Here is a 23,467-nt window from a genome sequence, read left to right as displayed (position 1 = left end):
ACACTTTGCTTTACGATAATCTATTGTATCCCTGCTATTCAGAGAAAGAACTTGGCAAATTAATTAACTCACCCTTTCCCTTACCTATGTGCTTCCACAGTGGAAATTCCTCCACACTCCTCAAAGCAGTAGTATGTGTCTCTTATCTACCTGCAAATAGTGGTAGCATGTGGACACAGTTACCTTTTGTTTCTAGGACATAAGACAAAAGTGGTCCAGATGGTTCTGTGGGCCTTAGAGGGTGTTAATCATTAACAGCAAGAGGTGTTAGTCATGAGAGCAGGTGTTTAGAATCCCAGCTTGCTCTGGACCAGCACCAAGTGTGGGATTCCAGGTGACTGCAGAGCCCATGAGTCCTTTCAATTTTCAATGACTGTTTTTTCTATTTTATGTTTTGAATATGTATTTTTAAAAATCCCATCAGAATAATTGAGATTTTGTTATCATCTGTGTTAGATTAGTTTGTAAGCTACTTTTATTAAATTAGATTACAAACTCAGAATGTAAAGGTTAAGAAAACAGTATTTCTGGAGAAAATGTATTATGTTCTCCATCCCTACCCCAGAAACCTATAATGTAACACTTCAGTGCTTTGGAGACAATAAAAATGAAATCGCGCTTGAGCCTATATTTCTGATAAATTGAGTTCTCTTCATCTGTGGGTCCCAGGGCAAAGGTCTCTCTTTGTCTGGGTTTCAGGGTAGTAGTATGTTAAATTCCTACTTAAAAGTTTATCAAATAAATGTTCCCTCTTAATGAGTGAAGAAAGAATACTAGACATCTGAAGGGAGAGCCACCATTGAATGGAAAAAAAATAAAAAGTTGAATAATTTGAAGAGAGCTGAAGCAAAACATTATTATATTCATAATTTTGTTTGGGACTTTGGACTAGAAGTAGTAATGTATTACTCTTTTTTCTGTGTGAGTACAAATCTACATCCCCCCTACCACACACACACACACACACACACACACACACACACACACACAAACACTCTCTATTTGCAAACGGTTTTAACTGAATCACTGTTTGGATCATTTGAAAATGTGTGACTTGCGGTTATGTTTTTTCTTATATTTATCATTAAGTTTAGTTCATCTATAATTGGTTTTTGGAAAGTAGGAGGCCTTCAGTTAGCTTTTAACAATCTAATTGCTTCAATAAATATTATCAGAATGTAGTCTGAAAGGGAAAGTATAGGATGTTCTTATTATACATCAAAGCCCTAAGCTTAAGGGAGAGTCACAGATCTTAAACACAACTATCTTCTCAGAGGGCACTTTCAACCTGAATAGAAGTAGGAATACTTTAGGCTTAGTTGCATTTAATTAATAGTTGTATCCAGTGTTGGCTAAGATATTAATATTAGGAGGGAAAAAGCAAACATAAGCATGCTTTCTAACATTATTTGTCTCTGTTCCCCAGTACTGTATATTCAGGACAATAAGAATTTTAAGCTGTACTTCTTGAGCAAGAGAGAGAGAAAACTTGCCACATGGTAGAAAATTTTGCTTAAGAAATATTAAAAAGCCACACAGTATGAACTACATTTAGTTAAAAAGTGAAGAAATCATATGGCTTAAAAGTTACATATATTTATTTCCCCTTATTTTCAACTGTCTTTTTAAAAAGATTTTATTTATTTGCTTATTTAAATTTGACCAAAGAGAGAGAGAGAGAAAGAGAGAAGAGGGCAGAGAGAGGGAGAAAGTGAGAAAGCAAGCCACCAGGTCTAGGACTCAAACCATGGTCAGCCATGTGGGAGTCCAGCACTCTTAACCACCATTCCACCTGCCAGCCCCCTTTTCAACTGTCTTTAATTCTTTAAGTGTTTAAATAACTAAGCTAGAAATATGATCTACCCATTCACATTTCCGGTGCAAATCAGTGATTACGGTTTCTAGTGTGATGTATGATTTATCCATGCTTAGAGTTTTATTTCACTGTCACATTGCTTCAGGCTAAAAGTATTCAAAACATGAAAGCTTGCAGATAAAAAATAGAAGAAATTCTGTGTGTTATTACTCTTTAAGTGCATCAGAATTTTCACCTTTTTCAGTAAGACACATTGGAACACTTGTGCTATTTCACATTACTGCTTGACCTCCTCCATGTGGAACCTCTGATTATTTTTGCATTTTGTAAAATTTCAGGTCTGTCATTAGTAATTCACTTTGCCTTTACCTCTATCATACTATTTTCTTCCTTTCAGAAATATCAACAATAAAAGTAGATAGGAACGACCAGCATTGTTGGCAAACCAAACTTTATTAAATGTTTGATTTTATCTGTTATAGAACATGAAAAGCAGCGGTTATGCAAGAGCACCGATTATATGAATTTGCATTTCAAAGTGAAATGGTTTTATAATGAGTATGTGCGAGAACTTCCTGCCTTCAAGGATGCTGTTCCTGAATATTCCTTGTAAGTAGTGACTTTCACATATACCCAGTTTGTTCCCAATTCGTAGTCCTATAAAACCACACCTGAAACATACAGCACTAAAATTTTTTCACATTATTTTCAATTGATTGCTAACGTTCTAATTATAAATTAATGTTAAAAGATGGTATGTCTTTAGGAGTCATATTTAATTGAGTTGTGTTGTATTTTTCAGTGCGTCTTAACTGGATTTGCAATTCAAAGACAGACATAGTAGCATGTGGTTCACCTGATAAAGTTATTTCCTGTTTGTAAGGGCTACAATGCAGATGGGAGGGCAGTGAGAATACTTGTATTTTGATCTGTATAATCAGATTTCCCTTTCATTCAAACTTGTAACTGTCTTAGAAATTTATATTTGTAAGATATAAATCATTATTTAACAGGTTTCTTATTTATAAATATGCTTTCATCAAACACATTTGTGATCACACAATCACACATGTAATGCTCTCCACTTGATGTGTGTCAGAGTTCTGTGTTGTTCTATCGAAGGGGGTCTTCTATATGGCAGAGTCAATGCCAGGTGCTGCAGGGCAATAATGAGTAAGATGAAGACATCATTCTGAAGGAAACTTGTACTCTAGGAGATATTAATAAATACAAAAATTATGATAAAGCAAGGTAAATGAAGTAACTGCTGATTTAGGAAGCATAACAAAGTACAATAGGAGTTCCCAAAAGAAAGGTATAACCTTTTTTTGAAGGAACTGCACACAATATTTATGGATGGAGTAGCATTTGATGTAGACTTTGAAAAACTCAGTCAGGAATAGCAAGCAAAGGGAAACAAGTACTACCTTGTAATGAAAATGATGCAAACAGTTACGGAAGTAGAAATGTATGTATGGGATATAATCTATTGGAAATAGTGTTATTCTAATGGGATAAATAGAGGCATATTTCTGTTATAAAAATAATGGAAAGTGATATAGAAAAAGTAGTATGGGACCAGCCTTGTGACCTACTGGTTAAAGAAGCCATATCCCACATAGCCAGCTCCACAGTTTGAATCCCAGCCCTTCTGGCTTGAGACGCACACAATCCCAAAAGAAGGAAGAAACAGAGGAAGAAGAGATTGGGGCATAACCACACTCCATCAGGACTACTTTCTCTTTCTTTCTTTGATTCTCTGTCTCTCTCTAGCAAGTACATGCACTCTCTGACAAATTTTAAAAGAAAAAAAGTAGTTATGAACTAGGTTATTATAAATAAATGATGTGAAGCTTATGCAGCATACATTAGGTATTATGGGAGTTAGAAGAGACAGAATCGGGGACAGAAAAGAGGTTCAGAAAGTAGTGAGTAGTGCAATGAAAAGATTAAAGCAATCCTTAATATAACTTTTCTCAGAGTTGTATAAAATAGAATGGGATACTGGGATAGGTTAGAAGGGACATTGTGGGGTGGGGTTTGAGGATGTTCCGGTCAAAGGATAAAAATTTCACTTGAAGGAATAAGTTTAAGAGGCTCATTGTAGGAACCAGTAGTTAGCGTAATGGCTATGTCGCTGGACTCCCACATAGTCGACCGCGGTTTGCGTCTCGGACCCGGTGGCTTAAAACTCCCGCTGGGCTCGTGTGCGTACATGCCCAAAACCCCGAGAGGAGAATGGAGGAGAAGGGATTGCAGCGTGGCCATGCCTCCTGGGGGGTGATTTCTCGCTTTTTGTCTCTCTGTCTCTCTCTGTCTGGCGAGCACACGCGCCCTATAGCAAAAACCTCTCCAAAAAAAAAAAAAGATTCATTGTACATCATGGTAACTATAGTTCATAATAATGTACTGTACTCTTGAAAATTGCTAGAAGCATAGATTATATGTGTCCTCACCAAAAACAATAATAATTACACAAAGTAATGTTTACTGTTATTTAACTCAATTTAGCCATTCTCCAGTGTGCACATATTTTAAAACAGCACATCGTACACAGTAAATATGTATGATGTAGTTGACAAATAAAAATCTCAATAATAAATAAGATAAAAGTCACATTTATATATGAAATAATGGCTATACTTATAATATGAAGTGATTGCCATGGGTGAAAGTATGTAAGGGAGAAATTTTGCAGATATGATTTACACATTTTGTTAACTAAATAGCATGGAGATAAAATAAAGAAGAGAGAGTTAAACACGAAGTATGTGTGCCTATACAGTTGGTAGTAGCATCCTTTAGGAGATGGGAAGAAAAACAGGGGAGCTATTTGCAGGAGGCTTCTGCTGCTGGATTTGTCTAGCCTTATCCCATTAGACTTAAATCAGACTAATACACTCACTGAACCAACTTTACCATCTATAAAAACTGAATAAAGTTAAACAGCATCAGAGAGCAACCAAGGCAACTAGAAATGGAGACCACGGAGATCCCTGAGAAAAGAGTGGAGCAGAGGGGAGAGTCCTGCACTTCCTGCAGCCTCTCTCCCGTGCTCCCTGTCCACCCCCATGCTTTTGCCAATTTTAATACAGGACCAGAGAACAAATAGCAGCTCAGAACTTATAGCAAGTTCCCTCAGCTAGAGAAACAAATAGCGGTTTTCGAGGCTATGAAAGCTACTTGGCCTGTGGGACCAAAGTCCCAGAGAAAAGGGAACTATAATGAGGACAACATAATACATGCAGTTTCCCCTGGAGGTATTTTCTGATTCCTAATCTGCTCATGTGTGAAAGTTCAGGCAAAACAAAAAAATCAAAAACTAGTAGAAAGTAGGCACTAACATATTGAAATCTAAGTAAAGACTTTTTTTCTTTTATGGTCTATTATGTTAGTGAAGCTATATATATTTTATTAATTGTGTGAGGCAAAACATATTTTTACAACCTCCCAACTGTTCATCCAATCGTTTTCTAAATTATTTTTTCTTTCTTTTTTTATTTCAATTTCTTTTATACATTCGGACACATGTTACTTAGCTTGCAAAGTGAATATTCCAACATGTGTACATTTCTCACCAGTCCAGGTAACAATACTATGGTTATCTTCAATAGATAAGAACCTATTTCTTTGTCCCATATATTACTTGTCTCTCTATTGTTCTCCTTAATGTGTTTCCTCAGACACTACTCCTTCACCCACCTTCTTTCCACACTGTATCTGGTATTCACAACCATTTACTGTGTTTCTATATCCTTTAGTCATTCATTTTCAGCTATAGAGTGCAGATACTCATATATATTAAGTGAAGACATACAATGTCTCTCCTTCATAACCTGGCTTGCTTCACTCAGCAGTAAAATCTTTCATATTCATCTACTTTTTGTTAAAAGCCAGGCTCTTGTTGTTTTTTGATGACTGAGTAGTATTCCGTAGAGTATATGTGCCACAGTTTTTCAATCCATTCATCTGTTCGTGGGCATTTGGGTTGGTTCCATGTCTTAGCAATTGTGAATAATGCTGCAATAAACATCAATGTGTCAGCACTTTTCCAATTAAGAATTCTTCTGACTTTTGGGTAGATACCAAGGAGTGAGATTGCTGGATAATATGGTAGTTCTATTTGTAGATCTTTGAGGAATCTCCAAATTGTTTCCCATAGTGGCAATTTACAATTTACATTCCCACCAGCAGTGTAGGAAAATTCCCCTTTCACCACATCCCCGCCAGTACTTATCATGTTTTGTTTTGTTTTGTTTTGTTTTGTTTTGTTTTGTTTTGTTTTGTTTTGTTTTGTTTTGTTTTGTTTTGTTTTGTTTTGTTTTGTTTTGTTTTGTTTTGTTTTGTTTTGTTTTGTTTTGTTTTGTTTTAATCTTAGTCATTCTGACTGGGTTTAGGTGGTATCTCATTGTGGTTTTAATCTGCATCTCCCTTACAAAGAGGGATGGTGAACTTTTTTTCATGTCTTTTGACTATTTGTATGTCTTCTTTAGGGAGTGGTTTTTTTCAATTCATTCTCCATCTTCTAATAGGGTTGATCATCTCTTTTGGGGACAGCTGCTTGAGTTCCTTGTGTATTCTGATTATCAGTTCTTTATCTAATGCATAGTCTACAAAATTTTTCCATTCTGAAGACTGTCAATTTACACTAATTACTGTATCTTTTGCCATGCAGAAACTTCTTAATCTGATGTAATCCCACTTGTCTATTTTGGGGATTACTGACTGTGGTTTGGGGTCTTATTAAAGAAGTCTTTGCCTACTCCAATGTCTCCCAGATTTTCCCCAGTGTTTTCCAGCAGCAATTTTTATAGTTTGAGATCTTAGGTTAGATCTTTGAGTTGATTTTTGTCAATGGTGTGCTTTAGGGACAGAAGTCAGAGGTCATGGCTTGTTAAGAAAGATGGAACACTATAACAGATTTGCATATAAGATCACTGAGGGCTGTGTCTTAGAAAGAAGTGCATAGGACCAAACAGCTAGAATTAAAACAGAAGACATTTATTAAACTTATCAGATATGGATTTTGATGTATACTTTAAAATGTTGGAGAATTTCTGGTGCCAGAAAATGGTATACTGATCATGTCAGTGAACTCCCACATGACTGACTACTCTTGAGTCCTGGACCTGGCAGCCTGAAACTTACATGGGGCATGTGTGTATGCATGCCCAAAATCCCAAGAGAATGGAAGAAAGGGGATTGAGGTGTGGCCATCCTCCCCTGGAGGGTAATTTCTCACTTTCTGTCTCTCTGTCTTTCTCTGGTGAGGACATGCACCCTATAGCAAAAAACTCTCTAAAAAAATATTGGAGAATTTCAACACAAAATCAGATACTTAATAATAAAAGAGAAATTGTTGAACTGAAATAAAATTAGTAATGCAATAGATGAGTTTAGTAGTATATTGTACACAGAGGAAGAGGGACTAAACTGAGAAAATATCGACATACAAAGAGAAAAAATGCAAAATACAGGAAAAATGAAGAATATATGGGACAATATATAAAGGACTAATGTACGAGGAATTGAGACAACTACAAAAGGAGAAGATAGAAAAAAACAGAGCAAGGTTTAAAAAAAGATAGTAGGTGTGGATTTTCCAAGACTGAACCAAAAAATGAGACCACAGTTCAAGAAGTACTACAAATCATGGGGCAGCAATTGTCATGGTGATTAGGGTGTTGGACTCCCACATGACCTACCACAGTTCAAGTCCTGAATCAAGCAGTTTGAGAATCACTCCAGATGTATGTGCATGTATACCCAAAATCCTGAGAGGAGAATGGAGGAAATGAGATTAAGGTGTGGCTGTCACCCCTGGAGAATGATTTATCACTTTCCTTCTCTCTATCTCTCTTTCTCTCTCTGATGAGTGCACATGCACAGTGGTGGTGTGTGTGTGTGGGGGGGGGGGGTAAACATCTACAAATCTTAAGCAGGATTAATGCAAAGAAAACAACCTGTACGTAAATAATATAATATTGCTTAAAACCAAAGAGAATTTTAAATATCTGAAAATGCACAGGGCTCAAGTAAAGGAATATACTTTACCTTTGAAAGAGCTACAGTAGGACCAGTAGTTGTTGTGATGGCTATGTCACAGGACTCTTATGTAGCTGACCACAGTTCAAGTCCTGGACCCGGTGGCTTAAACTCACGCTGGGAGCGTGTGCGTGTGTGCCCAAGATCTCAAGAGGAGAATGGAGGAGAAGGGATTGCGACGTGGCCATCCTACCTGAGGGGGTGATTTCCTGCTTTCTGTCTCTCTGTCTCTTTCTATCTTTCTGGCAAGTGCACATGCCCTATAGCAATAAAAACCTCTCTCTAAAAGAAAAAATAGACCTACAGTAATACTCGTTGATTGATTGTTCAATAGAAGAGGCTGAATACCAGAATACAATGCCATGGCATCGTTTAAGTGCTGAAAGAAAACAACTTAGAAATCTAGAAGCTTGGGAAATGTTCTTCAAAAATGAGGCAAAATGAAGACATTTACAAAGCTGAGAAACTAAACTAACCCATTTCCAGCAGACCATAACCTAAAATATATGTCATGATTCAGACAGAAAAATAAAGACCATAGGTTAAAAATATAGTATTTTAGGAAAGAATAAAAAGTATTATAAAAGTTCTAAAAATTAGTGCAATTTAAAATGTATTAACTTGTTAGAATAAAAAATACTTTTCCATAAAATAAGAACATGTGTTAGGTTGCTGGGAAGTCATGATGTATTTTTCTGTTTTCTACATGAAAATGCATCATGACTTTCCCCATAACTCAATAGAATTAAAATACAAGAAGAGCATGAAAAAGTGAAAGAGGGATAAATGGAGTTAATATGTTATAAAATACCTTGAGATGTTTTGTTGCACCCCGGTCATGAATTCCCAAAAGACCACCAAGGAGCCGATTCCGATGTAAGCACACGAGGGTCACCTTTATTCAGGCTCGGGCCAGGACTTCCAATCTCACCAGCACAGCGGGTCAGAGTTGAGAGCCCCTCATGTTAGTTGGGCTGGGTTTTTATTTAGCTGTTGGAAGGGAGATCAAGGGGTGCTGAGGAATGCACTCAGGTGGGTGTACATTGACTGTAGATTTCAAGAAGCATAGTAATCTTTTACTGATTGGCAAGAAAGTTACTTCAGGTCTCTGGTATTTCCTTTTTATTTTTTTATTTTATTTTTTTTTATCATTGATGAGCCGGGGTGGGGTGATAGTTTTAGACCTTCTCCTACGTGATCCGCTCGCCTCCTTGAAATGGTGCTGAATCTCAGCAAGGTGGGTTTAACAAAATGGAGTTGCCCTGTAAAAAAAATGGAGTCACTCTGTTCCTTTATTTCCCCCTTTCCCAAGTACATAGTGGAGTCAATCATGGATCCCTGTTATTGAGCTCTATATGGTCACAGTCAGGGATGGGCTGATTCTATGGTCTCTAGTTGCTGAGCACAGTTGCTCACGTGCTGGAGTGTCTGGTCAGATGGCCTGGGCCAATGTTTATGGTATGCAGCCACTAGGTTTAATCACTTATAGGGAGATCGTGGTACAACACTTTTTGAGACAATGCAAGCAGTTTACAAAAGCAGGACAGCACTTGGTTAGGTACTTATGGAATCAACAAAATTCCTCAGAAAACAGAAACCATATTATTTTTTTCTTTGAGTCTCTTTAAATATCTGTTAAGGAGAGTCACCTTGATAGTGCAGCACCTGGTATACTTGGGCTCTAGGTCCAGAGGCAACTAGCATCCAACAGCAGGGCTGCCACTCTCTGGTCCCCGAAGCACTATTACAAAGGACCCTCTTGGCCTATCCTTATGGACCAAGGCCCTGGTGTGTCCATGGAAGCAGTCCTCTTGGCTTTGGTGTGACAGACTCACAGGTTAACTTTACAACTATGTGAGGCCCCATCTAGACTAGGTAGAGGGACTCCTCTCTTCTAGTTGTTTTACTATATATAACATTTAAAGATAGCACAACCGGCTCCAGAACACTAACTTGATCAATTCCTGTAATTCTTTCTTAGATTTTTGTAACACAACACAAACATTCAACAACATGCTTTACACCTTTTAGTTTTTTTTTTTTTTTTTTTTTTTGAGAGATTTTCACTGTAGGGCGCGTGCGCTCGCCAGACAGACAGAGAGAGATATAGAGACAGAAAGCGAGAAATCACCCCCCAAGGGGGATGGTCACGCCGCAATCCCTTCTCCTCCATTCTCCTCTCGGGATCTTGGGCACGCACGCACACGCGCCCGGCGTGAGTTTTAAGCCACCGGGTCCGGGACATGAACCGCGGTCGACTACATGGGATTCCAGCGACATAGCCATTACGCTAACTGCTGGTTCCCACACCTTTTAGTTTTTGTCCTTCGTTTCTCTTGTTTTGAGATAGCCATTCTACTTCCAGACAAAAACTCACTATGCAAAATTCCTTCTTTTTTAAAAAACTTTTCTTTTTAACCTTTTTTACCAGAAATGCATTTTTACAGCCATCACCCTTCTTTCAATTTTTTTTTAACTTTTACAAGTTTAACATTGAAAATTGCCTTAATCTAACAGACAAGTTCAATTATAAAAATTTACTCTATTTACATTTATCTAAGTTTTGTCTAATTATTGTTTCAAGTTATTTATAGAAACAAGGCTATTTATCTAAGGTTTTGTTTTGTTTTATTTTCGTAATTTGATTTTCAAGGGAGCCTTGCCTGAGGGTTTTAGGATTTACCTGTGTAAAGCAACACCTTTTGAGACAACACTATTGATAAGTCTATCTAGACTAGGGACAAAGTATTTTTCTCTTTAACTACTTTAGCAAGCTTTGTCTTTCCCAGGTAGGTAATCTGGTGTATGTGATCTATAATGACTTGTTGAAGGTCCTCAGGGACTATTGGCCTGCCAATCTGGTAACAGCAATCATCTTCCGGGTCCTATAGTAGCCTACTGTTTGTGGGCACAATTTTTTTCTCCTCCTGAGTTTAGCAAGATGAGGACACAGTCCAGGGCAGCTACAAAAACTTTCAGTTGGTGATAAAGATGTCTCCCCTCTGGCTAGGTCTTATAATTTTCTCACTTGTCATATGGTCAGTCAACCTGCTTACTAGTACTTTTTCTTACCTTGTTATTTTTTATGAGTGTACTTTTGGAAACAACCTTAACCTCTGATTTAGACAGAAATTAATCTTAGTCACTTTAAGGGTTACCCGAGGCTTATCCAGTGTTGTCAGATGTCCAGGTGAAGTCGTTGGGGTTTCAGGCCCCATTAATCCTCAATTTCAAAGGCCAGCACAGACTCCAGAAGTCCAGAGGTCCCTTCAGAGGTTATTTTTTATGAGTGTACTTTTGGAAACAACCTTAACCTCTGATTTAGACAGAAATTAATCTTAGTCACTTTAAGGGTTACCCGAGGCTTATCCAGTGTTGTCAGATGTCCAGGTGAAGTCGTTGGGGTTTCAGGCCCCATTAATCCTCAATTTCAAAGGCCAGCACAGACTCCAGAAGTCCAGAGGTCCCTTCAGAGCTCAGTGCATTCTGTCTTGTCTCTAGTTGCCGACTCCACATTGGGGACAAGGCCCCACTGGAGGACATGAGGACACCAGTCATGGGCATTGTTCAGTGCCCGGGCTGCCCACATTAGAAACAGTTTCTTCTGAGGCAGAGGCTCTGATCTGGGCCGTTTCCAGATCCTGCCCTCAGAGCAGTTCCCAGCCTTCAGGATTACCATGAGTGACTACTGGGTGAGAGTTAAATCACAGGTTAAGGTGCCTTGCTAATTTTGTTATAACACTTCTCTGAGTTATTTGGGAACTTTTCTGATATTTTTTGTGAATTGTCCTTACACTGAGAAGTGAACCTAAGTTTCGGTAGTTTCTGCAAGGAGCAGCTTATTTACAGGTTTTTACAAGGCAGCTCCCTTATAGCTCATACAAAAGCTCTAGCTGGAGAACATAGTCTCAATCTAAATGTTTGTTTTTCTAGCTAAACCTCTTTCCTGATTATTTAACTAAAGGGAGAGTCCAGTGGGAGAGAGACCTAACTAAAAGAAACAGAAGTACAAAAAGCTAAGGGACTGGGGGACAAGGCAGTCTGGAGCTCTAGCTTTAACTTGTCCCACCCCACTCCTTAAGACTTTTACACTATTAAGCTGTTAGACAGGAGTTTTCTAGCTTTTGTTCCAGATATATAGGCCCAATTTTTAACAACCTCGCATATTTATCTTTTTTTCTTTTACCTTGGGAAATTCGATGTTTTAAAGGAGATATTAAGCTTGTCATAAATCTATATTGAGCAAATTTTTATTTTTGGCAACCCTAAATTTTAGTATATATTAGTAGCTTATGAACATGTACAAACAATAACAAAATTTGTTTAACAACTTTCCAATGTAAAACCGAACAATCTTACTAACAGATCCTCTTAATATTTTTAATAAAATTTTAAGACCAATAATAGGAATAACTAAAGAATGTTAGCTTAACAACAAGAATTATAAGGAGGACTCAGAGGGAACCAGGCAATAATGTTTCCATGAGTCCATGTTTAACATTGGATTTAAATCCCTTTTCACGAATTTTACCTCTTTAATTCAGGTGCATTGCATTGGCTACTTGGTATGTAATTCTGTCAAACATTTTCTTACTTTTCTTTGGTCAGTTTTGGCTTAACAGTTTAGAAAACCAATCAGTTTACATAGAAAATGAAGATTTTACCCAGTTAAATTATTAGATTTTTTTAGAAACCTGTACTTGTAAGAGTAAATTTTCTTTGTGAATTTCCTTAAGGGCATAACATTAGGATTTTAGCCATAGTTAATGCTCTGACCAAAATTCATAACTGACAAAGAAATGTGGCTATATATTCAAGTTTAACATAATAGCCTACCATTAACTCCTGGGAATCTCAAATTATTTTTGAACACAATGCATATATAGGCATACAAGTACATAACATGTATACATATACCTCAAATATAATATCAAGAAAATTAGAATTTCTTAATTTGACAGTACTTTCCATTTTTATCCAACATACAAACAATAAGCCTGATTGGTTTAACATCTCTCTTTTGGACTGTAACCCTGATTTCCTGCAGGTTGGTCTTTCGGGGTCCTTCCAGGGACTCAAACCCTGCCTGTTATTCCCTCTCTGTTCCATGTCCAACCCCTGACTTACTGGTTTGTCTTTACTGAAGCAGATAGAACAGGACAGGAACACCCAAAGAAATGCCTCCAGAGATCTTACAGCAAAACTCCACAGACTTTTGGAGGAGCAGTCAGCGTCTCTTGTCAGCTGCCAACAATCCCAAGAGGAGCTCCAGGGCCCTGGGAAATCCCAAGTGGCACCTCCCCTAGAGCAGTCCCCGAGTAGCTGGCAGTTGGGCCAAGTGAGACCGCTCTCTCTAGGATGCCTCACCCATGTACCAGACAGGTAGGCATCTTGCTGGGGCCTCCAAATGTTATAGTCTACTCAGCGAGAAATAAGAGGACATCCAGACACAGCCAAATTTATTGGAGTTTATTGATTAAGCCGGCGGCATATGGGAGGACTCATGTCTCTCAAAACCCCGCAGCCCTGAGTGAAAGGGGAATGGAGCTTATATAGGGCAAAAATGCACAATCATGTCGGGGGGACCTGATGATTTCCAAGGACAAAGGAACAAAGTGAAGGGGCTTCAGGAGAAATAGGGGGTATGGTTTTTCTATCTTCAAAGCAAAAAAGCTGGTTACAGAAGCGAAGCAAACAGGTTAATCATTCCTGAGGGCACGTTCCCTCATAAGCATCAGAGGGGTAGTCTGAGTCTGTCCCATTTCCGTCAGAAAAACATACACACCAACAGAGATAGGTAATGAACACACAGACAGGACAAATGCGGCAGCACAGATGCTCTTCACCGAGTGAAAAGCAAACCCAAACCTAAATTGGGACTACAGCTTCACGCCGTGCTGCGAGAGCGACTGCTATGTCCCCTCAGAGAACTCAGAACAACTAGGGGCACTCTGTCCCCTCCTGGTGGGTCTGGAATGTCTCCCAGGCCCCCAGATGGGTGGCCTACCAGCACGTCCTCTAGACCGATTGAGATCTATTACAGAGTTAGGGCCCTCAAAAACCGAACAGGACAAAACACAGAGACAAAGGAAACACACTCACCGGTCATTATCAGTCAGTCCTTCAGTTTGGGGATCCTAGGGATTTGGGGGAATCCCGGAGGAGACCCTAAATATTGCACCCTGGTCGTGAATTCCCAAAAGACCACCAAGGAGCCGATTCCGATGTAAGCACATGAGGGTCGCTTTTATTCAGGCTTGAGCCAGGACTCCCAATCTCACCAGCACAGTGGTCAGAGTAGAGAGCCCTCAGTGTTTGCTGGGCTGGGTTTTTATTTGGCTGTTAAGAGGGAGGTTGAGGGGTGCTGAGGAATGCACTCAGGCGGCTACACATTGACTGTAGATTTCAAGAAGCATAGTCATCATTTACTGATTGGCAAGAAAGTTACTTCAGGTCTCTGGTATTTCCTTTGTTTTTTATCATTGGCCAGCCCTGGTGGGGTGATGGTTTTATGATCTTCTCCTACATGATCAGCTCGCCTCCTTGAAATGGTGCCAATTCTCAAGCAAGGTGGGTTTAACAAAATGGAGCCGCCCCATAAAAAAAATGGAGACACTCTGGTCCTTCAGTTTGGAAAGTGTTAACTACTAATTTAAAAAAGCCTATAAAATATTATTTATGTGAGTTGTAACTTCTGATATAACCACTAAAGGTGTACTGTATTACTATATATCCTTAAGATAACAGGGGAAGTAAACAAAAATTGAAGGCATGAAGAGAACGTAGGGAGGGGACCAGCAGTTAGTGTAATGGCTATGTCGTTGGACTCCCTTGTAGTCGACCGCGGTTCACATCCCGGACCTGGTGGCTTAAAACTCACGCCAGGCGCATGTGCATGCATGCCCAAGATCCTGAGAAGAGAATGGAGGAGAAGGGATTGCGGTGTGGCCATCCCCCCTGGGGGATGATTTCTCGCTTTCTGTCTCTCTGTCTCTGTCTGTCTGTCTGGTGAGCACACGCACCCTATAGCAAAAACCTCTCCAATAAATAAATAAATAATAAAAGAACATAGGGAGGAAATTTAGGGGAGAGAAAAATAAGATAGTAGACTTAAATATACTAGAAATAATAATAATAATAGTTACATGGTATGTCAATCTATGTCAGACAAAAATTGTTTTACTTGAGACAGCAGGTGATATGGAGGCTAAGGCACTGGTTTCCACATGGCTAGCTGTGCAGTTCAAGTCTTAGGTCCAGTTCCAGTAGTTTGTAAATCATACCTGTGCTTGTGTGTGTGTGCCCAGAATCCCAAGAGTAGACTGGAGAAGGAATTGTGGTGTGGTCATACCCCCCGGGGGGGGATTTCTCACTTTATGTCTCTCTTAGATGAATACACACACACTATAGCAAAAACTAAAACAACACCAAAAGTTTTACTGGATAAAATACTAAAATCCAAAATTGCTTATAATTGATTTACTCTAAATGTAAGATCGTAAGAAGATTAAGTAAAAGAAAACAATATTTGAAAGAAAACTGATGCACCTGTACTATTAAGCTAAAAAGACTTTCTAAACTAGATATTTTTAAGAGAAACCATTAATGATAATTAAAAGATTAGTTCAAACAAAAAATATGTCAGTTCTAATTCAACAAAAAGATATGTCAAATCTAATTTGTATCAAATTTATTTGTAGAACAGTAAAAGGAAAAGAATCAGCAGGTCCACAATTGGTTTTTATTAAAAGAATTTTTAAATTTAATTAATTTTAATTAATTTAATATAAAACATATAAGTCATGACTCAGAAGAAAAAGACCATAGGTTAAAAATATAGTATTTTAGAAAAGAATAAAATGTATTATAAAAGTTCTAAAAATTAGTAAAGTTTAAAATGTATTAACTTGTTAGAATAAAAAATCCTTTTTTGTAGAATAAGAACATGTATTAGGTTGCTGGGAAGTCATGACATATTTTTCTGTTTTTCTACATGAAAATGCATTATGATTTTTCCCAGAGAGGGACAGAGTGAGAGAGAGCAAGAAGATGGAAAATGAGTAAGCAAGCCACCAGGTCCGGAATTCGAACCGTGGTCAGTCATGTGAAAATCCAGCACCCTTAACCACTACACCACCTGCCAGCCCCAACAATTTTTTTTTTTAGATCGTTTCTTTAGCAAGATATTGAAATATCACACACACACACACACACACACACACACACACACACACAGAATCACTAAGAATGAAGAAGTTTAGGGAGCCAAGTGGTAGCACAGTGGTTAACACATCCAGACCCACATCATAAGGGTTTTGGGTTCTGATCTCAGGACATCCCTGAGCATACTGAGTTTCTGTGTGCCCATGTGCCAGGAGGGTTGAGATTGGCTGAGACTGGAGGTGGACTACAGTATGAAGACCTTAGCGAGGGTGCCTATATCTCTGTCTCTGCATCTCTATCTCATATAAGAAATAATAAACTTAAAAGATGTTTGAAGAATATGAATAATATATTTGGAAATGTGTATCTCTTATCTACCTATATCTATCTATATCTATCTATCTATCTATCTATCTATCTATCTATCTATCTATCTGATCATGCAGAGGTTCTAAACTTTTTGTTGACTTTTTATAGCTACACATGTGCACACAATACTCAGTGACCTATGTACAATTTATAACCGATGATGTCACAATATACATTATCAGGTACACACATTGCTTTTACTATGACAGACCATCTGCTGGACCATAAAGCAAATCTAATAAACTTTAAAGGATTGAACACATTTTTTGTAAAATTAAGACAAAAACTAACTCCAAGAAGATAACCCAAACATCACCATATAGAAAATTTAAGCAGATTATCCTAAATAAATGATGAGTCAAAAAGAAGTCATAGTAAAAATCACAAAATATTTAAATTAAAAGACAGTCTCTTTATCAAGTGGTATTGGAAGAACTGGATATCCATCTGCAGAAAAATAAAACTGGGCCCCTATCTTTCACCATTAACTAGAATTAACTCAAAATGAATCAAGGATTTAAATGTAACGCTTCTAACCATAAAACTACTGGTAGAAAACATAGGGAAAACTTTTGAAGATATTGGAGTAGGCAAAGATTTCTTAAATAAGAGCCCTAGAGCACAGACGATAGTCCCTAAAGTAGAGAAGTGGAATTATATTAAACTAAAACTAGCTCACAGCAAAACAAACTACAACTAGACTCAAAAGACAACCCTTGGAATGGAAGAAAACATTTGCAAATTATTCCTCAGTTAAGGGATTGATATCTAGAATATATAGAGAACTCAAGCAACTCACTCATTAAAAAAAAGGAATAATCCAATTTAAAAATGGGGAAATTAATTGAATAGACAACTCTCCAAGGAAGATTTGCAAATGGCCATGAGCCACATGAAAAATCTCTTTTCATGAGGAAAATGCAAATTAAAACTACAGTGAGATATCATTTAACCCCAGTTAGAAGAACTAGGATTGAAACAATAAAGAACCACAAATGTTGGTGAAGCTGTGATGAAAAGATCTCTCTTGCAATGTTGATGTGAATGTAAATTAATCCAATCTTTTTAGAAAACAATATGGAGATTCTCAAAAATTTTCAAATATAACTTCCATATGAACCAGCAATCCCAATTCTTAGTATCTACTCAAAGGACAAGAAAACAGTCAGAAAGACATTTGCTAAAAAGAAAAAAAGAAAGAAAGAAAAGAAAAAAGAAAGACAGACATTTGCACATCCCTATTTATTGCTACATTATTTACAATTCCTAAAACATGGGCCCGAACCCAAACTAGGTGTCCAAAAACTGATGACTGACTGGGTTGAGAAACTGTGGCACATATATACTATGGAATTTTACATAGACATAAGAAACAATGAGATCCTCTTCTCTGACTGAAAATGAATGTAGAAGACTCAATGTTGAGTGAAGTAAGCCAGACTTTGAAAGATACACACTGTATATCCCCACTCAATTTGTACTGAGTGTCTGCACTTTATGGCAAAGATTGAGAGATCTGAAGATGCCATGGTGGAGAGGATGGGTGTGGATGCTAGTGACATTAAGGGAGTAAATGGTTGCTAGACAGTGGGGAAAAAATTTAGGACATTATGTGGGCTTAATATGTTGTCTCTTAAATTAGTCTACAGATTGTTTCATGAATGCTTTATCAAACTACGAAAATATATGTGTAAACCTGTTTGAGGATTATAAATGATAAACATATGTTTACAAAAGAAAAACAACTCAAAATTTTCTCTTTTTTTTTTTTGTATTACCTGGAAATAGGTCACTCTAGTATATAGCTATTAATTTATCTGTCATCAAAAGAACACTTTGCCTGAAAGAAAGGACTGACTAATATGCAAAATGTTTCAATCTTTTGTAAAATTGTAGTTTATCAGTAGTTTGTGTCTGTAAGTTATTGTTATAAATATCACTTGGATCTTTGGTACACACAACTTTGTATTTTGAAGCTTGTATCTGTGAAGTTGCAACTGAAGTTTATTTTGCCAGTGTTTTCTAAATGAATTAAATAAAGTTTTTGGTGGAAAAAAAAAAAGAAAATCACCACATAGAGAATTTAAGTAGGCTGTTCTAAATAACTGATAAGTCAAAAAAGAAATCAAAATAGCAATTACAAAATATTTTGAACTGTTAATAAACCTGAATTGGAACCAGCAGTTGGTGTAATGGCTATGTCACTGGACTCCCATGTAGTCATCTACGGTTCTAGTCCCGGACCCGGTAGCTTAAACATATGCCGGGTGCATATGCGCGCATGCCCAAGATCCTGAGAGGAGAAGGGATTGCAGCATGGCCATCCCCTTGGGGGATGATTTCTTGGTTTCTGTTTCTCTCTGTCTCTCTGGGAAGCACACATGCCTTATAACAAAAACCTCTCCTCCCCCCTAAATAAATAAATAAATAAACCTGAATCAAAGAAATAGAGGAAACAAGAAATACAGGAAAATCCATAGCTTTAAATTTTACGTGTATGAAAAGAAAATTATGTAAGATTAGTAAGTATCTGTCAGGAGAAACTTTGAAATAGCAAAATAAATCAAAAGAAAGATAAACAAAAATGATCAATATGACTCAGAATGAAAATAAAATAGGAAAGTTAGAAATAGGAGAAATTCACAAAGCCAAAAGTTGGTTTTTGAAAAGACTGATCAAATTGGAAAACCTTTAACAAGTCCATTGAGGGGAAAAATGTCACTAATTACCATTACTAAGAAAGGGCATCATGAAGGTCCTACAAATATAAAACGATAATAAAAGAATATTAATGCCAGCATGTTGGAAATATAGATAATATGTGCAAATTGCTTTTAAAATATAACTTATTAAGATGACATAAACAATAGATCTATAGAATATAAAATCCAAACGGGCCTATAGATATTTTAAAAGCAGAATCCATAATTGAAAGTCATTTCATAACTAACTTCTCAGACACAGTTGGCTCTAAACAGATTTCTTCCAAATGTTTAAGGAAGAACTATCACCAGTATTAACAAACTATTCCAGAAAAGGCAGGAGAACTTCTCAAATCATTTTTTGAGACCATCATATCCTCCCTACTAAAACCCATGGAGAACATGACAGATATTAAAAGGCCAATTTCTCTTGTGAATGTGGATAAAAATATAATAAATTCAAATGAGATATTAGTCAGAATTCAGTGATTTATGAAAATGCAAATATAACATCACCAAGGAAAATTTGAGACTACATAAACATTTTAAAATCAATCAATGCTAATTAGTGGTATAGTAGTTAATGTGGCTGGATCCCACATGACTGACAGTGCAGTTCGAGTCTCAGATCTAGAGGCTTGAGAAACATGCTGGGCACATGTAAATGTGTGTCCAAAAATCCCTAAAGGAGGGAGAGATGGAGGAGAAAGGATTGTGGCATGCCCATTTTCCATGGGGGGGGGGTTCTCTTCTCTCTCTCTCTCTGCCTCTCTCTGTCTCTCTATCTCTCTTCATGTGTACATGTTTTGTCATGAATAAAAGATATCACTATTAAAACAATGTGGTATTAGTGCATGATAAATAAATCAGTGAAACAGAAGAATCCAGAAACAGACCCACACGCGTGCCATTACCCAATTTGCATCAGCTGTGCCAATTCCGTGCAGTGAGGAATGGATGATTTTTCTAAATAAATGATGCAAGATCAGCTGCATATCCATTTGGGAAAAAAAAAAAAAAAGGAACTTTGAAATTTAGACCATCCATAAACACCAAATGCAAATAGATGGTTGATCGTACCTGAGAAGTCAGAGATAAACACCCAGGATCTGTCATGGGAGATGAGTGGATATATGGTTGGGTAGAAGCCTCATGGTAAAGAATTAAGACATGAAGGATTGGTGGGATAGATAACACAAAAGGACCACATTTACAGGAGTAAGCGTCATAATAGTAATTGCAGAGTGGGGATTGAGAACAAAGAGAATTTGAGGCAGCATGGGGAGAAGGAAAAGAGGTAGAAATGGAAGGCTGAGAGAGAGATAAATTTGATGAAATAAAGGTCAAAGTGTCTAAGGAAACAAAACAGAAAAAGGGGAAAGAAAGGAACTATTTGATGCTAAATTACTCTCACATAAGAAGAGATCATCATTCCTGTTAATTATATGTAAACAATGCCCTTTATGGTATATAAAAATATTAATTTTTCTTTAAGGTGGTTCGAGCCTTTCGTCATGCAGTGGCTGGATGAAAATGAAGATGTGTCAATGGAGTTTCTTCATGGAGCACTGGGAAGAGACAAAAAAGATGGAGTGAGTTTAAATGAACTTCAGATGCTCATGGTTGTGATTCAGCCACATTGCTCACTCTTAGATTAATAGGAATTGTTAGGCCCATTGATATTAATTTGGTTTCATTTTAATTTCTCACTGACCAAAATAAATTTAAAACAAAATTTCAAAAAGCTGCTTTAAATCCTAGTGAATTGCTTAAATTAAAAACAAGCAAACAAACAAAAATCAATCACCCCTTTCACTCAAGATTCATCTTTACTTTTCGAATTGGTCTGTATCTACGAGTTCCCCAGACCTGTACAAAACTTCCCATTTCCTGTTCTTGGACCTTTCCAGGATTTCTAGATTAGGCACATATACTATCTTTTCCAGTCTGTTGTGTTACTTAATAAGAGCTGAAATTCATTCACTTACAAAAAGTTTTTTAAAAGGTCTATTTAACTCTTGGTTTTGGAGGCCCAAATTCAAGGAGCTACATGTGTGAGGACCTTCTTGCTTGTGTGGGTCCCTGCAGAATCCTGAGGTGGTGCCTGGCATCACATGGCAAGAGCTTTAGCCTAGCAAGAGTGTGAGTATCTCGGTTTGTGTCTTATAACCCATGAGTATCCAAGCAGGAGGTCCCATCCTGATTCTTAATCTCCTCCCAGAGGTCCCACCTCATAAGACCATGGTCAGAGTAAGCTATCACCCTCTCTGCACTATGATAATGGTTCACCAAATTTAACACATGAATTGTGGGAGATACCTTCAAGCCATAGCTTCCTCTTAGTCACTCTGCAACAACTCTCAAGAGTCTTGTGTCACAACTGGCTCGCTAAGTTATCCCATTGTTATGGGATAGGGAAATATGAAAGAAGTAGTCTTTCAATTCAGCAGTGAAAAACTGCAGCATGGCCTGCCTTGTGATATTATTTCAGGATGCTTTCCAGAGAAGGAGATGAATGGTTTTAACCCATGTGTTTCATTACCTGGAAATGTAGGTATATGATATGAGCTATTTAGCTGTTTGTGTGAAGTGATGAAGTGTCTTTCTATGTCCCCTCTAATGTATTTTCACTTCCCTTCTCCTCAGTTCCAGCAGACATCTGAACATGCTCTCTTCTCTTGCTCCGTGGTCGATGTCTTTGCCCAGCTCAATCAGAGCTTTGAGATTATTAAGAAACTGGAATGCCCTAATCCTGAAGCATTATCTCACTTAATGAGACGATTCGCAAAGGTAGGTTAAATGGATTCAATCTTTTCTTTTCTGATACTGTGGCAACCTGAACAACATGGTTGTTTTGTAGTATTGTCTTCTTTCACACCACCATCCCAATTTAATTTGTAATTTTGTACCAGAAGGTTCAGTTGTTTGCAGTGTTGTATCTGAGTTCTTGTACTTCCTATTTCTTTAATATGGGTTTTCCCTTACAACCTCTTTATTACTCATGTGGATGACCTACTCATTTAAAATTGAAGAAAACACCTTGGAATGGCCAAATTATTTCCCCTTCAAATGTGGTGCTTTCTAGTTTGGCATTTCATATTCAAATTGGCATTTTTTTTTTTAACCAGATACTATTATATAGTAAAATGTAAGTGGGACTTAGAGTCAAGAAAATGAGTTCTGATTACAAACCAGCCAATAACTGTAGTATGAATATGAATAGTTCAGTTGGTTTTTATGAATTTGGGTTTCTTATTTGGCAGGATGATCTTGACCAGCCAAACTTCTTTTAAGCCCTTCTCTCTTAACATGTAAGGTGACTTGCTTTGTGCTCACTATTTTGGCATGAGTTTCAAGGGAACTGTAAGGAATAAACAAAGGCATCTCAGGCTATTAATCTTAAGAAGAATCCCAGATAATACTCAAGACCACATGACATACATGGATGGGCAGATGATACAAGAAGGGACAAAATTCAGCTTTCCACCTAGGGGGATCTCTAATAAACTGAGCAGAGGGAAGTCTGATGAGGGTTGAAAAAGAGGTTTCATGGTAAATTAGGACTTATTGAAGATGAAAACAGGAAAATTAGAAAATATCGTAAGCCAGGAAGAGCCAAGGGAGTAGGAAATGAGCATGAGATTGCAAGGACAGGAGAAGCACCCTTACTGGGAGAAGCTAGGAGAGTGAAAATGGTCTAGATCTTAAGAACACTGCTTTCTAGAGGTTTAGCTTGATTTCGTTGTTCCATTTAGAAAACACTGAACATTTGGAAAAAAAAAAATTAACAAAAAAGATTTGAAACAAATCTTTTGTTGTACTTGCTATTAGTTGTTTGTTTTCTTCATGATAGGAAACATGTGCACACATGTGAGAAAGATAGAGTAAGAGACGGGGGGGGGATTAGCATCCTCCAGTTCTTTAACTTGTCAAGATCTTGTGTGCATATGCATGCACCTGGAGTGTCTGAGTATCTTTGGGCCAACCCAAGATATAAACTCACAGTTGGTCATGTGACTTCCCCCACACAGCAGTTCGGTTTGCTGTTAACTGTGTCCTTTTTTTTTTTTTTTTTTTTTGGAATTTCTGATTTACATATCATTATTTGGAGATTTTTTGTTTGTTTGTTTTGTTTTTTAAGAGGTGTTTTTTGCTATAGGGCATGTGCGCTCGCCAGAAAGCCAGAGAGACACAGAGAGACAGAAAGTGAGAAATCACCCCCCAAGGGGGCTGGCGACGCCACAATCCCTTCTCCTCCATTCTCCTCTAGGGATCTTGGGCACGCACGCACACGCGCCCGGCGTGAGTTTAAGCCACCAGGTTCGGGACTCGAACCACAGTCGTCTACATGGGAATTCAGCGACATAGCCAC

The 23,467-nt window shown here is 37.7% G+C and overlaps 1 protein-coding gene across 1 annotated transcript in view; it reads left to right on the top strand.

Annotated features, from left to right (window-relative positions):
* Positions 1 to 23,467, top strand: part of UNC13C (unc-13 homolog C) — a 656,973-nt gene that overhangs the window by 495,337 nt on the left and 138,169 nt on the right. The window contains exons 19-21 of the mRNA XM_006149494.1: positions 2,299 to 2,425; positions 20,591 to 20,687; positions 21,742 to 21,885. Of these exons, the coding sequence (XP_006149556.1) occupies positions 2,299 to 2,425; positions 20,591 to 20,687; positions 21,742 to 21,885 (368 nt within the window). The remainder of the gene's footprint in view (positions 1 to 2,298; positions 2,426 to 20,590; positions 20,688 to 21,741; positions 21,886 to 23,467) is intronic.

This window comes from Tupaia chinensis, unplaced genomic scaffold (assembly GCF_000334495.1).
Source record: "Tupaia chinensis unplaced genomic scaffold, TupChi_1.0 Scaffold000266_1, whole genome shotgun sequence".
Lineage (NCBI taxonomy): Eukaryota > Metazoa > Chordata > Mammalia > Scandentia > Tupaiidae > Tupaia > Tupaia belangeri.
The sequence above is the reverse complement of the archived record's forward strand: the minus strand, read 5'-3'. Positions and strand labels throughout refer to the sequence as shown.